This window comes from Schistocerca piceifrons, chromosome X, assembly GCF_021461385.2.
Source record: "Schistocerca piceifrons isolate TAMUIC-IGC-003096 chromosome X, iqSchPice1.1, whole genome shotgun sequence".
NCBI lineage: Eukaryota > Metazoa > Arthropoda > Insecta > Orthoptera > Acrididae > Schistocerca > Schistocerca piceifrons.
Genome location: NC_060149.1, coordinates 339,687,144 through 339,702,506, shown reverse-complemented (window position 1 = coordinate 339,702,506; position 15,363 = coordinate 339,687,144). Strand labels below are relative to the sequence as shown.

Sequence of the window (15,363 nt, the reverse complement as noted above, 5' to 3'; positions counted from 1 at the left end):
ATGGTAGCTGGGGAATAATAGAATATTGAAAAACCATTCTTGAATAGGGATTATAGAGTGCATCTCTTTATATGAATGTTACAGTATTTATTACTGCTAAAAGAAGTTTGCACTTAATAAGCTACCTTGAGAGACACTATTATCTTGTTCATGACATTCTGATATCTAAGATTTCCTTATGGGTCCTACACACTTTAGCAATATTCTAGGATGTGTATGTAAGCAAACTCCTTTCTGGACTGATTGCATTTTCCTAGTATATCAGTGAACCCAAGTCTGCTACCTCATCTACAACAGAGCCTGTTTAATCATTCTATTTCATATTCCTACACATTGTTGCATGCTGGTATTTGTATCAGCTGACTGATTCCAGTTGTGACTTATTCATATTGCAGGCACAGGATGTTACATTTTGTGTTTAGTGAAGTGCAAAATTTTACATTTCTGAAGATTTAAATCAAACCTTCAAACTATGCTTCACTTTGAAATCCTATCATGATCTGACTTAATATTTGTATACCTTTCTTCAGACAGGACTTCATTAAAGGTAACTGCATCATCTGCAGAAGTCTGAGACTACTATTAACATTGTCTACCAAGTTATTAATACGCATCATGAACAGAATGGGTCACAATGCACTTCTCCCAAACATGTATGAAGTTACTTCTACTTCAGACAATTGAGAAGTGAGAGGAAATCCCAAAGTTGCTAGAGTAGTATAGGGAGCTGGTCAATCCCAACGATCCTTTGTCTGCTACACTTATTACAACAGTGTCAGATTCTCAAAAAGAGCAGTCCATCAGTCTGTCAGAGACCATGCCACATTCTACACCAGGAACAGTCAACCTTTTTTTATCTATCACCCACTTTTGTTTCTCTGTTAGAAGTAAAATTTTCTACCATCCTCTTGTTTCACAGTAACAACTAGCATAAGAGCAGCCAAGCCAATGGAAAATCACCAGTGGCAGTAGACAGGAAAAAAAAGAAAAAATACTGAGGAGAGGGAAGGGGAGTGGGGTGGGAAAGACCCCTTGGTATGTAATTTTTTGTTTGTTTCATATTTGTTTCTTAGAGGATAGTATGTCAGTTGATATTGGGAACGAATACCTCAACATAAATAAATAAATAAATTAATTAATTAAAAATGCCCTTATATAACTTATTTTTTGTTTGTTTGTTTGTAGGTACACATCTGCAGTCCTGGTACACACTGAAATGCCACAGTACTGTAAAATGCCACTACAGCAGTCAAAATAAAGTTTCACAGCTTACTGATAAAGTTGGGAAATTTACTTTCAGCTACACCAGCAGCATGATATGGTACTGTGGTGAGGGGTGACATTCCATACCAAAAAGAAACTTGAGCTAGCTAGTTTGGTTTCAGTGCAGTCACTTGTGCCGAACTGACTCGTTACAGGGGGTTGGACACACAGAGCCGGAGTGATGCAGCAGTAGCAGGCCCATGTGCTATTGTCAATTCACAAACATATGTACATGATGTCAAAAGTGCCAACATAGTTTGCACAAAGACAATCTTTTTTGGAAACATGTGCACCCATGGATTGTAAAGCACTGAACTTACAGCACAACATGATAAATCACATTATAGAGCTCAATGACACAGTTCTTTTGATGTATAGATTGACTCTCAAAATGATGTATTTAATTATTTAATCAGAAAGAATTTTAATGACTTTTACATAAACTGTAATAACATTTATACTTATTATGCAACAGAAAAGATCAACTTAGCAAATGAAAGCACTCACTGAGACAAATCAAATGAGGTTCTCAAATGTTTCTTGATGTACTTAATTAGCCAATGAGAGGCATATTATTCAAATGATTAATTAAAGTCTGCATAATTGTTTACACAAGACAGATACATGAGAAGCATTGAAGCGCATGTTGGAAAACATAAGCACACATTATGAACAACATTAACATTGTAAGTTTTCAGGGTTTAAGTGCCAACTTTCATTAATTAATTAGGTTTCTTTCCAAATTTGTCCATAATTTAAAATTTATTACAGCTACACAAATTTGGAAGGAAGGAAGATTAGGTTAACGTCCCATTGACATCACGGTCATTAGAGGTTGAGCACAAGCTCGGAATGTGTCAAGGGAGGAGGAAGAACACTGGCCTTGCTCTTTCAAAGGGGCCATCACGCCATATGCCTGGAGCAATTTAGAAAAATCATGGAAAACCTAAATCTGGCGCCTACATGGATTTGAACAGTCGCCATTCTGAATGTGACTCTCTCTCTCTGCCAGCTGAACACAATGCTGGGATTTTAGTTCAGCAGGTGAACTGTAATACCAACATTGTGTGTCCAGCCAGCATAATGTAGGTACATGCACTGGTGTGTGTGTGTGTGTGTGTGTGTGTGTGCATAGCTAGCTCATCAAATTATTTTTTTCTGAAAGCCACCAATGCATTTATTCTCTTTTGTGTGTGCCTGTTGACAATTCAGCACTTCTACTATTTGGTGAGTTGTCTCCTTACTCCTAAACAAAAGGTTGTAGTTAATCACATGATAGTGTACTTGTGCAATGTTGTTGTATAAAAATTACTGGAAAAACTTGTGATTTCTTTCACTGGCACTTACCTCATTTTTGCCAATAAAAGTATGGCACTTGGCACATTCTACATTTTCCTGTGTAAAGTATTACTTTTCTATACGAATAATTAAACTTTAAAATTGTCATGTCTGCCTATTTGAACAGGGTAAGCTAAAAAACTACTAGACAAATTTCCATGGGGTTTTCACAGGTAACTTGAATGTAACTTGGGTCAATGTATAGGCTTTATTTCACAAAAATCAGAGCATGGAAAAAAAAAATCACAATTTAAAATTTTATCCAAACCGTAGTGTGTCTGTCTGTCTGAATGTGCTAATCTACATAAACTACCACTTGAACTTCCATGGGGTTTTCACAAGTAACTTGAATATAGCTTAGAGCAACGTGTAGGCTTTATTTCATCAAAAACAATGCCCAAAATAAAAACAGATACCATAATTTAAGTTTTTAGGAGTATGCTCAGCTTAATAATGGCATAGCACACCAAAGAACCAGTACTTCAATTACATAAGTGTTTTCAGAAATTTACATCACTTACAAAACTAAGTGCCACAATCTTATCCTTACAAATACAAACCAAAACAGAATTTACCTGGCTAGGATATATTGATTTACTGATTTTGCTTTGAGTATTAAAAACTTAATGAAATTCCTTTGTTTCTTTTGATAGGTTCCCTTTATATTGGACTTCTTGTCTAGGAAAAATGAATTTATTGACATGATCCTATGAGGGTTCTGTTTTTTTTGAGGTACAGAACACTAAAAAGAAATGGTATGCAAAGGCCGTTCTTTAATTTCTGTTGTGAAGCAGGGGCTTATAGCTAGGCATTCATAAGAGGAGGGAAATTAAAATGCTTTTGCCACAGTAATATGAATCTTATCCTAGATGATAACTGAAAAAAAGTGCAGGTTTTTTGGCAAAGAATTTTTAATAAACCAAAGAAAACTGAATAACTAAGAATCAAATTTTTGAGACTTAGCCCATTACTGATGTCCAGTCTTCATGTATATGAATCTAATGATTTTTTTTTTTATTGTTCAAGAAATAATGCTGAATTGTAATACAGGGTAACATTGTTGCTGTAGATAACTTTAAAATGGTAATGCCATTGTTATCATCATTCGTCACCATTTGCATGACAACCACACGTATATGAGACTGTGTCTGTCAGTAACAACATGTTTTGAACTGTTGTCATTGGAATGTAATATCAGTACTCCTTGACAGTATAAACCCATCGTGTTACAAACTGAACACGTTTCACACTATGATCACTGTTAACTTGAAGCATGCCACTGCATGAAAGTCAACAAAATACTGTATTTTGTGCAGTATAAGACGCACTTTTTTCCTTCAAAAAATTGCCTCCAAAAATGAAGTGTATCTTATACTCGAAATTAATATAAAAATTCCCAGTGTTTGATTTAAAATTCCCACCAATCTTAAAAATGGCCATCAATTCGATGCCACAGGAAACTTATTTCTATCTGGCATCATTGGATACAACTGGCAGCACTGTGCAACAATACGATGCAAATGAGTTGCAGGGATTCACAAGCTTCTTAACACTGTCTCTGTCTCCCTCCCACCCCGCCATCTCAAATCCAGAATACTGTCTAGCCTATGTCATGTCATTGCTTTCTTTTATCGGTAACAGTATAATACTTTTGTTAGTAGCTTCACTGAAGCACCAAAGAAACTGGTACACCTGCCTAATATCGTGTAGGGCCCCCGCAAGCATGAAGAAGTGCCACAACATGACGTGGCATGGACTTCACTAATTTTTGAAGGAGTGCTGGAGGAAATTGACACCATGAATCCTGCAGGGCTGTCTATATATCTGAAAGAGTACGAGGGGTTGGAGATCTCTTCTGAACAACACATTGCAAGTCATCCTAGATATGCTCGATAATGTTCATATCTGGGGAGTTTGGTGGCCAGTGGAAGTGTTTAAACTCAGAAGAGTGTTAGTGGAGCCACTCTGTAGCAATTCTGGACGTGTGTGGTGTCACATCGTCCTGCTGGGATTGATCAAATCCATCGGAATGCACAATGGACATGAATGGATACAGGTGATCAGACAGGATGCTTATGTACATGCCACGTGTCACAGTCATACCTAGACGTATCAGGGGTCCCATATCACTCCAGCTGCACATGCCCCCTATCGTTACAGAGCCTCCACCAACTTAAACAGTCGCCTGCTGACATGCTGTGTCCATAGAATCACGAGGTTGTCTAGATGCCCGTACATGTCCATTAGCTCAATACAATTAGAAACGAGACTCGTCCAACCAGGCAACATGTTTCCAGTCATCAACAATCCAATGTCGGTGTTGACAGGCCCAGGCGAGGCATAAATCTTTCTGTCGTGCAGTCATCAAGGGTACACGAGTGAGCCTTCGCCTCCGAAAACCCATATCGATTATGTTTCACTGAATGGTTCGCATGCTGACATTCGTCAATGGCCCAGCATTGAAATCTGCAGCAATTTGCAGAAGAATTGCACTTCTGTCACATTGAATGATTCTCTTCAGTCATCATTGGTCCCGTTCTTGCAATATCTTTATCCAGCCGCAGCGATGTCGGAGATTTGATGTTATACAGAATTCCTGATATTCACAGTACACTCGTGAAATGGTCGTACAGGAAAATTCCCACTTCATTACTACCTCAGAGAAGCTGTGTCCTATCACTCATGCGCTAACTATAACACCAAGTTCAAACTCACTTAAATCTTGATAACCTGCCATTGTAGCAGCAGTAACCAATCTAACAACTGTGCCAGACACTTGTTGCCTTATGCCAACCTCAGTACCGTATCTGCCTGTTTACATATCTCTGTACTTGAATACGCATGCCCCTATACCGGTTTCTTTGGCGCTTCAGTGTTGTTTTGTAATTGTGGGGGGAAACGGTATTCGTATCATGTGGGTTGAAAATTGAAAGTACAGGGTGTTTCAAAAAGGACTTTAAAAGTTCGAAAATTCATACAAATTAATTCATAGTACCTACAGAGGTGATTGTAGTGTCAATTTGTAGGAAAATACATCAAGTTTCGTCTCGTGTAGCTTGCTAGTGCTGAATCACACTATAAGGAGCACTAGCAGCAGTTGCATTAAAGATGGTTGCCTTCACTGGACCCAAGTGTGCTAGGTTTGTGTTTTGGTTTGAAGAACTGAAGTCGGCAACAACAGTTCAGCATAATTTCCGTAACACGTACACTAAATATCCTCGTAGTAGGCCTACAATTTATGAGTGGCATAAATGTTTTGTAGAAATAGGGTGCTCAGTAAGACATAGGAAATCATCAGGTCGTCCAAGCACATCTGATGACATCATTGATTGAGTGAGACGTTTTGTCAACAGCCCTACAAAATCGACCCCGCATGCAAATCACACATATGACTGTTTGGCATGTGTTGAGAAACCATTTGAATTTGAAACCGTACAGATTGACAATCGTCTGATAAAATTGCTTGCAAATATTTCTGTGCGAATATGTTAAATTGATTTAAATTGATTACATGAGGATGAACATTTCTTGGACAAAATCATCTTTTCTGACGAGTTGACTTTTCACTTAAGTGGCAAGGTTAGCACACATAACTGTAGGATTTGGGGCAGTGAAAGTACACATCAAACATGGAAACAAGCTGATAATAGCCCTAAACTGAACGTTTTTTGTGCACTGAGCAAGAAGAACATGTACGGCCCCTTTTTTTTCCATGAGAGAACCATCAAAGGGATAGTGTACCTAGATATGTTACAAAAATCTTAATACCACAGATCGATGAGGATGACCAAGAATGAAATGTTTACTTCATGCAAGATGGTGCACTGCCCCACAATCTGGATGACATCTGGGATTTTTTCAGTGACCGTTTTCCAGATCAATGGGTTGGCCTTGATGCGTCAATTGCACGGTCCCCACGTTCCCCAGACCCTGAAACCACTCGATTTCTTTTTTATGGGGATTCATCAAGGGTATCATGTTTGTACCTCATCCCAGCTTCTCTACCTGAACTTGGAGCAAGAATTTACACCACCACTGAGCAAGTTACACCTGCAACGCTACAGTGAGCTTGGGAAGAAATTGACTTCTGATGGGATGTGTGCAAGATAACAAACAGAAGCCACATACAGCGTCTTTAGTTTAAGGCGAAAAAACTTGAGATGTTTCCCTACAAAATAACACTAAACCTAGCTCTACATCTTCTTTCAACAAATTTATATGAATATTTAAAGTTGTAAAGTTCTTTTTGAAATGCCCTTTACTAGAATATGCAGAAGAACATGGAAACAAAGCAACTGAGCATCATTTCAGCCCTCCACCAACAGAGAAAACCATAGAGGACTGAAGGCAACAGGGCCAAAACTAGAAGATGGTGTATTGCAATTGATTCAAGGACACTGTCAAAATGGCATTGGAATTAATACCAAAATGATTCAAATGCATGCTTATAAGCTAGTGCTACAGTGGAACTTAACAGACTTTAAGGATGGAATTGGGTGATGCTACAGGTTTATGAAGCGTCATGGCCTTAGCGTGCAAACAAAAACCAAAATATCTCATAAAATGCCACACGAGTATGAAGAGAAAATATTGTTTCCATCATTTCATAACTCAACATCAAAAGAAAACCAGGGTGGAACTAAGCCAAACAGCGAATATGGATGAAACTTCTGTGACATATGATGTCAGACAAAACTGTTGCCTTAAATGGTGCTAAAACTATAACTACAAAAACAAGTAGACATGAAAAAATGCTCTACACTGTTGTTTTCTGCTGACAGTACTAAACTTCATACAATGATCATTTTCAAGTGCAAAACGATAACAAAACCTTCCCAAATACCACCTGGTGGTGGTGTTCACATACAGGACAAGGGCTAGGTGGACGAGGCTGGTTTGAAATTATGGAATAACAGTGTGTGGGAGAGAAGGAAAGCTGCTTTATTGAAGAAGAGTTCTCTTCTTGTGCTAGATCAGTTTAGGAGTCATTTGAAAAATTCTGTGAAAGAGAAATTGAGACAGGGAAATACAGAGCTTGAGGTTATTCCAGGAGGACTTATTTCACAATTTCAACCTCTTGATGTCTCGATAAATAAACCATTTAAATTTTTATATGAGGGATGAATGGAACAAATGGATGAAACCCAACATGAATTCATGCCGAAGGGAGCTTTAAAATGACCTACAATCAAACAAGTGTGTCAGTGGATAAAACAGTAATTGTCTAGAGCGAGAGAAGACATTATTGTTAAATCTTTCAAGAAGTGCGGCATAAATAATGCTCTCGATGACAGAGAAGACCATCTTATATACGAAGAGGACAATGACAACGACAAAGAGGAAGAAGAAGGAGAAAGTTCAGATGACCATTTTCAGGAATTTTTAAAGGCCAGTTTGCTTTTATAAACTAAGAATTGTTTTCAGTCTGGCTTTGCAATCTAATAATAAAAATGGTAAAAATATCTTTTTTTTTAAAACTGCTTAAAAATTAAGATGTATCTTGTAGTCTGTAGCATCTTATAGTCCATAAAATATGGTACTACTTTGCATTGAGATCGGTAAAAAGAGAGTATTCAGTTCTGATCTACAACACACAGACATTCAAATGTGGATCCACATTTATAATCTTAAGACACCTACCTGCAGTTTTATGCAAATACTGAATTAAAGCTGTCTGGTGATTTCTCAGGCACATGTTACACTCTGCCGCACTTACAATCATGCAATGAAAAATGGACCTGTATCCTGAGACCTATGGACAACAACAAAGATTCCTACAGTTGGTGAGCATGCCCCAAACAATTGAATACAATTTTCACCTTTCCTTACACTTCTCCACAACCTGTTGTTTACAGAACAGGATCTCGGTATGGTTTTTTAACAAAATTACTTGGCACATTTCCTTGTTCAGTGAAGAGTTTAACTTTCCTTAGAGCCTCTCAGAATTTCCTGAATCTTTCAGAATTACCCAAGAGGTCACCAACATTCCCATAAAATTCAGTTTCCCTGTGAATTCCCTATTTCCCTTGTTTTCCAGACAAGTTACCACCCTGTAAATGAGGCAAAACTCAAAGAAGACCGAGGAAAATATGGGCATCACCACAGGCAAATGTCTTAAGTGTAGAAGAAGAAGACGAAGATGTCACATTTTACTATGTCATCACACCAATTCCATATGTAGGCATTCAATGGTGCATACAATCTTCCCTGCATATGCTCTTGTTTCGGTTGCATATACTGAACCTTCATGTATAGGTAGAATTAAATTAAATATTTTATAACACACTTCAGTTATCGACAAATGATTTAATGTGGAACATAATCTCGGCTCATGAGACATTTTCATTGTTTCACATAGTAGTATTTCACATTATACCACACACAGTGGCGGCCCGTATGCATACAAGCTGGGAGTTCAGATAAATATGAGAGTACGAAATTAATAGCATCTGCAGTATAACAGTTACACTTATCAACATATTATGCAACTTCAGCTGATGCCAATAATAACAATAACAATACGCATTACTTGGCTGAAAAAAGGAAGAATTGTTATTGTGAAATTTTGTTGTTTTTTTACATAATTCAGTACAGTTTATGGCAAGAAGAAATAATGTTTAAGCTTTCATTACTCTCCGTTTCGCATTTTTGTGTAAGTGGGAGTTTTTGTGCTTTTTAACTTTTTTGGACAAATGTGCAAGATCCCAAATTCATATATTACTCAATGAATTAATGTCTGGGCCAAAACTCAGGCATTGTTACATTGCATCCACACAACTACTTATGCTTGTTATACACTTCTTTGTTAAGTGTTTGCTTGTAGTCATGTTTATTTGATTTCGTCACTTCCACAGACAACAGATCTGGTCTGGAATGTCCTAGTTTCTTTGTGGCTAACTTTTCATGGTAATTTTCTTTTCTGTTAGCACTTAACACAGGTTCAACAAAGTTCATGTTTACATTCCACAGGAAAGCCAATTCGTGCACAGTAGACAACCAACTCCAAACACAAACTGTCATTTGAGTAAATGATTACATTCAAGCAGTACTATCTACCATCAAGGTCACTCGAGTAGAATACAAATGTGGCTCTGCGAGCCATACGGGCCAAAAACACACCATCTTTGACCCCCATATTTAAATGAACTACAACATAAAATGTTGTCCGGTCTAATTTTACTACATAGTGAGTAACTTTGCATATCTATAGAGTGTGCTACTGCATAGTGGGATTTAAGCAAGCGAATGTAGATAAAAGTGTGATGCAGTGTGCTAACAACTGGTGGCATTTACGTAAACTTGCAGTTGACTGGTAAGGCCTAGCAGTGCATGCAGTGAACCGTGCACATTGTTTACCAAATCCGTATGTATTCAGCTCATAAGGCAATTACATCACACCTGTTGCGCATGTGCAGAAGCTCCTTAAAATGTGCACAAGTGAATGTGTGCTCGCGAACCTGATGCCAAGTTTCACTGAGTCTAGAGAAGTAATTGTAGCACACTGCAGTAGATTTAGTGCTGTGTATTTCAGATTACTGCATCTACATTATGTTTAACAGCACTCAAAGAAAAATAACCAATATATCCTCAAGGTGTCAAAAGTTAGGGTGTTCACGTGCTCTTGTGCTCTTTCACAGCAGTCGCCACTGACCACACAACATTCATCTCCATTCATGTGATGCACGTGTCCAGCTACAAGTTCTGTCCAGGCTTTAAGATGACACTATCATTTATGAATTGCCTTTATATCTTGCTATTGTCTTACAGTTTGGTGAATTTACATACATGGTAGCTGGATTGCCAGTAAAGGTATCATTATAGATGGATTTGAATACATTTTATGTATGAGCTGAGAGTATATTGTTTATTGTTCTGAAATGTAGGCAACACATCTAAGTAAAACTGTAGAGTGTAAATAATTATAGCTTGAGTGGCCACAGGTAGATGTAGACAAGGGTGGGTGAACAGCTGATGCATGGGCAGTAAGGGAGTCACACTGTAGCCTACATAAACATATGCTTCAACCAAGCATGTGTGGGCACAGATGGACAAATGGCATATGAACAGGATGTGAATGCAATACAATGGCATCTAGTGAGCAGATTACAACTTAGGCCTGCCAGATGGGTGAGCACAAGTGCTACTAGGCACCTGTGCCCCAGGGAAGAGAGCTGTAACAGCTTGGTGTACTATATAGTAAATTAGATGTTAATTTATTCTAGGAGGTGAAAGTCACATGTGCACTTCCAACATGACACTACAACTTACCAAGTATTTTGTCTAACATATATTTGCTTGATTGACAACACAGTTTTGGTCCTTTAATTCTCTAACATGTACTATTGTTCTCATATGAATGAAAGATTTTTATTTTAATAGCATTTTATCTTCTCTTCTACACATCAGCTAACATAATTTTTGGGAATTCTGTTCATTCTGTACATAGCATTAACCTTGGACATGAAATGCAGTGTTCAGAAAGCAGTGTTGTAAATAATGAAATTACACCAATAGTGGTTGTAGAAAGTTATTTCTGTCCATTTATCTATTAAATAAGGACTGCAGACCCACTTGGAGCCATCAAGGTGGTCTTAGTCTTTATAATTACAATGCCTAATACAACAATTTTATGCATAAAATAACTGGGTCTAAATAAGTCTTCACATCTAAAATGACAATCACGTGTTACATCTGCATTCCATATGAAACAGATTCTGGGACACAACACTTTGTTTATGAGTCTTTTAAAATTTCAATGTGATTTGATTAAATTACTTACCTCACCATGATTGTAATAGAAGCAGAGAGTTGATAATATTCCACCAGCAATGGAATCACTGAAAATAAGTAAACAGTTAATTAAGACTTGTACTAATTGTAATTAATAGAAGTGCAATTTCAGTTTACAAGTGTCACCAACACATACGTTCCCTCACTCTGTTAGAAGTCGAAAATGGAGCGGCCCATATATGCCTCATGAAAACAATGTGCAGTAATGTTTTGAGCAAAGGAAGGAATGAGTGGAGATATACTGACCCAAATAGGTCCTACCTAGAAGGTAACCACCATCAACTAAAGATAACATTATTTTGGAGCATGTAGCCTTGTGGAGGATGTGGCTTGTGTGTATCCTCGCTCACCCAAGCCACTTTCTGGTGGCTCACAAGATCATAGCTGCAGTAAAGAATTTGTCCACTGCTGCCAGTTTTTCATTATTATTTTTTTTTCATTTTGATGAACATCATAGCATAGAACACAGTTCATGGTTGAAAAACTAGTCCTGCACTTATACAAAATGACAAATAGTTCCTCAGTGATGCAAACAGTCCCATTTATTGCTATTGTGGCAGTATCAAAATAATTACTATATTTGTTTAGGAATAAAAGACTATCAACTGACTGTATTTCAGTTTTTCAGGTTTTGATTTCCATTATGTATTTTAAAGCCATTAGCAGGGATTCCAATATTCACTTAAGGCTTTCCTTCGAAACCTGGTAAAGCAGACACTACTGAGGAAGGTTATATTGTTATATAAATGGGAAAAAAACATTAAAAAAACCAGAGCAGTATAAAACATCTGCATATTCCGAGAACCTGTTTCACTGATGGTCCATGCTAAAACTCATCTAAGATTTGTGGTTTTTATTTCACAAATACAAGGTCTGTTCAAAAACTTCCAGAACTTTGTACACGAAATTTTTCTTCATTTACCTTTTACTTATTGTGCAGGGTCTCCTTCGAAATACTCTCCTCCACAATTGATACACCATTCCCAACGCCGTTTCCACTTGTGGAAGCAGCCTTTGTACGCCTACTGTGGGATCACACGAGACGCCATCTGTGAATTTTCTTTTATCTCATCTATCACTGCAAATCTTCATCCTTTCAACAGGATTTACAACTTTGGAAATAAAAAAAAATGTGTGCAGGGGTAGGTCTGGAGGGTAAGGGGGATGAGGCAGCACAGTGATTTAATTTTTTGTGCAAGAGTCACGCACCAACAGGGATGAATGTGCCAGTGCGTTATAGTGATGCAAGAGCCATTAATTGTCTCATCACATTTCAGGCCGTTTCCTTTTCACATTATCTTGCAGGCATTGCAACACATCCCAATAGTACCATTGATTAACATTTAGTCCCTGTGGGATGAATTCCTGATGAACTAATCAAAGGAAACTATCAGCATGGCTTCGACATTTGACCTGATCTGTTGAGTTTTTTTTTTTGGTCTTGGAGAACTTTTCCCGACCCATTGTGAAGATTGAACCTTTGTCTCAACATCATAACCTTAGGCCCATCCTTATCACCAGTTATGATTCTCTTAAGGAGCATCTTGCTCTCATTTGCATGATCCAAAAGCTCTTCACAGACTGCGAGGTGAAGGTCTTTCTGGTCTTGAGCCATGGGATGAACCTGGTGGCAGCACGATGCATTCCTAGATGCTGTGTCAGGAATTCATAACATGATCCAACTGAAATGTTACATTCTTCTGCAGTCTCTCAGATAGTCAGTCTCCAGTTGGCACACACAATTTCATTGACGTTTCTGACATGAGCGTCATTGGCAGATTTGAAGGGCGCCCTGAACTAGGATCATCTTTAACTTCCATCTGGCCATTTTTAAGCCAGGTGAACCATTCGTAACACCAAGTACAGCTTAACCAGGCATCACCATAGGCTTCCTGCATCATTTTGTGTGTCTATGTAAATGTTTTCTCGAGTTTCACACAAAATTTAATGCAGATGTGTTGCTCCTTTAGCTCTGCCATTTTGAAATTCGCAAACTGTGCGATACAATGTTCTACTCAACACACCACTGAACAATAACTAACATACATACAACAAGGAAACTTCTGACAGTTATACATTAAACACAGGCATATGGAGGAATGCTGACCGCATTTCACTCCAACACACCATTGACACGAAATTATGAATGTTCCGGAATTTTTTGAACAGACCTTGTATATTGCTAAGAACCTTAAGTATGAAAACACTGAGAATAAATATTGTGTGGGGCAAAAGATATTCACTTAAAGTAGTTTATTCTTTTCTAGAGTAAGTACACTGGATAAAACAGATTGCTGTCAAAGAGTAGAATTTTCTTACTATTAGAATTTATGTAAATCATAATGAACAAGGTGGCAAATGGTTGAGAGTAGGTGTGGCTTAAGGATGGACTAGGGTCTTGCATATAACGGGTGCATGGCAGAAAACCACAAATCGTTAACGTGCCTATCAATGACTCAGTACCTCAACTGTTCAGTGAGTTTTATCTTTACTCCTTAAATTATACTGACTCTGATATATAAAGGAAGCCTACCAACACCACACAATACTATACACAATACATTATACCATACAAAATAAACACTATCAAATGCCCTAAAGAAAGTAGATTCACTTTACCATAAAACTATAGAAAGGTTGACTCAGTGCTTATATCACACCGTGCTGACAGTAACAAAAGGACACACCATAGTCTGGAATTTGTTAGAAACCTCTCTTACAAAATAACTACCATTTTCAATCAATTCAAAATACACATTAGTTTTTGTACAAAAAAATGACTATGACTTCACACACTAAATAAAAGAATAAAACATAAGAAGACTTACACATTCTGGAGTATACAAGATCAACTGCCAAAACTGTACCCATTTGTATGAAGGTCCAAGTGGCATGAATTTTAGAGTAAAGTGGTGTGACATTACATGCAATAAGTCACGTATGTAATGTGTACTCATTATGAATTACAATAGCTTTTTGTTACTGAACATTATTGTTGGTGAATTGGTTATTCAGATACACTTGAGTGAACAATTAAATATGGTCAATTTTTTCAGGTTAGCATTCTGGTGCACTGCACAATGCCATTGGCAGAAGTTAAATATTGCCTATATATGCTCTCCTTGCTTTGATTGCACAACTATTTCAAATCAAATTTGTTTCACTGTAATTAATATTAGCCTCTGTAAGGCCACCATACAATATAACTTGTATTCTTCAGCTAAATAAAACTGAGATTGAATATTAATACCATTGTCAGGGTATGTCCTTGTCCCAATGGATTATTTCTATGTCATGTTGTTTTTGTGTTTTGCTATTAATTTATTGACCATCTTCAAGCTGAGTTTTTATGATTCAAGAGATTTCATTGGGGCACAATACAACAGTGTGTAATCAGAGCCCTAGACTAGTTGTAGAGCCATTAAAATAATTTATGGTTGAGCACTTGCTCTCTGGTGGTTGAAAAGTAACAAATTACTATATCTGACAATTAATTCCATTTCATTTATCTATTACTATAAACCACCCCAACATGTTGCAGTGTAATGAACATCTTGCAGTGTGTCACCTTCAACAGTCAAATAAATCTGCAGTAACTGCCCATTTACATCCTTTGACACACTTACGACAATATTTACACCTAGCAAAAAATACAAACAAAAACAAAAACTGGAAATACTGGAACATTTAGAAATTTTTAGCTAAAAATATCATGCCACCACGTCACATACTTAATGTGAAGACAGGCAGTAGTACAGTTCTTAATACTTTCAATAAACTTTGGCTTAAAGTAAGTATCCCACCCACTATAAGCTCTTTTCTCATCTTACCTTCTTCTGTTCTTTTAAAAGCAACTCATCACAAAAATTAATTTTAAAAACACTCTGTATGTCTTTTCATTGTGATTTAAATAATTTCCCACAGTAGAAAATTAGTCTTTGAAAGCCATCTTGTTTATCCAATCATATCTAC

General features: G+C 37.3%; 1 protein-coding gene across 1 annotated transcript in view; it reads right to left on the bottom strand.

Moving 5' to 3' along the window:
* Positions 1–15,363, bottom strand: part of LOC124721403 (probable C-mannosyltransferase DPY19L1) — a 224,236-nt gene that overhangs the window by 145,830 nt on the left and 63,043 nt on the right. The window contains exon 5 of the mRNA XM_047246343.1: positions 11,381–11,438. Within this exon, the coding sequence (XP_047102299.1) occupies positions 11,381–11,438 (58 nt within the window). The remainder of the gene's footprint in view (positions 1–11,380; positions 11,439–15,363) is intronic.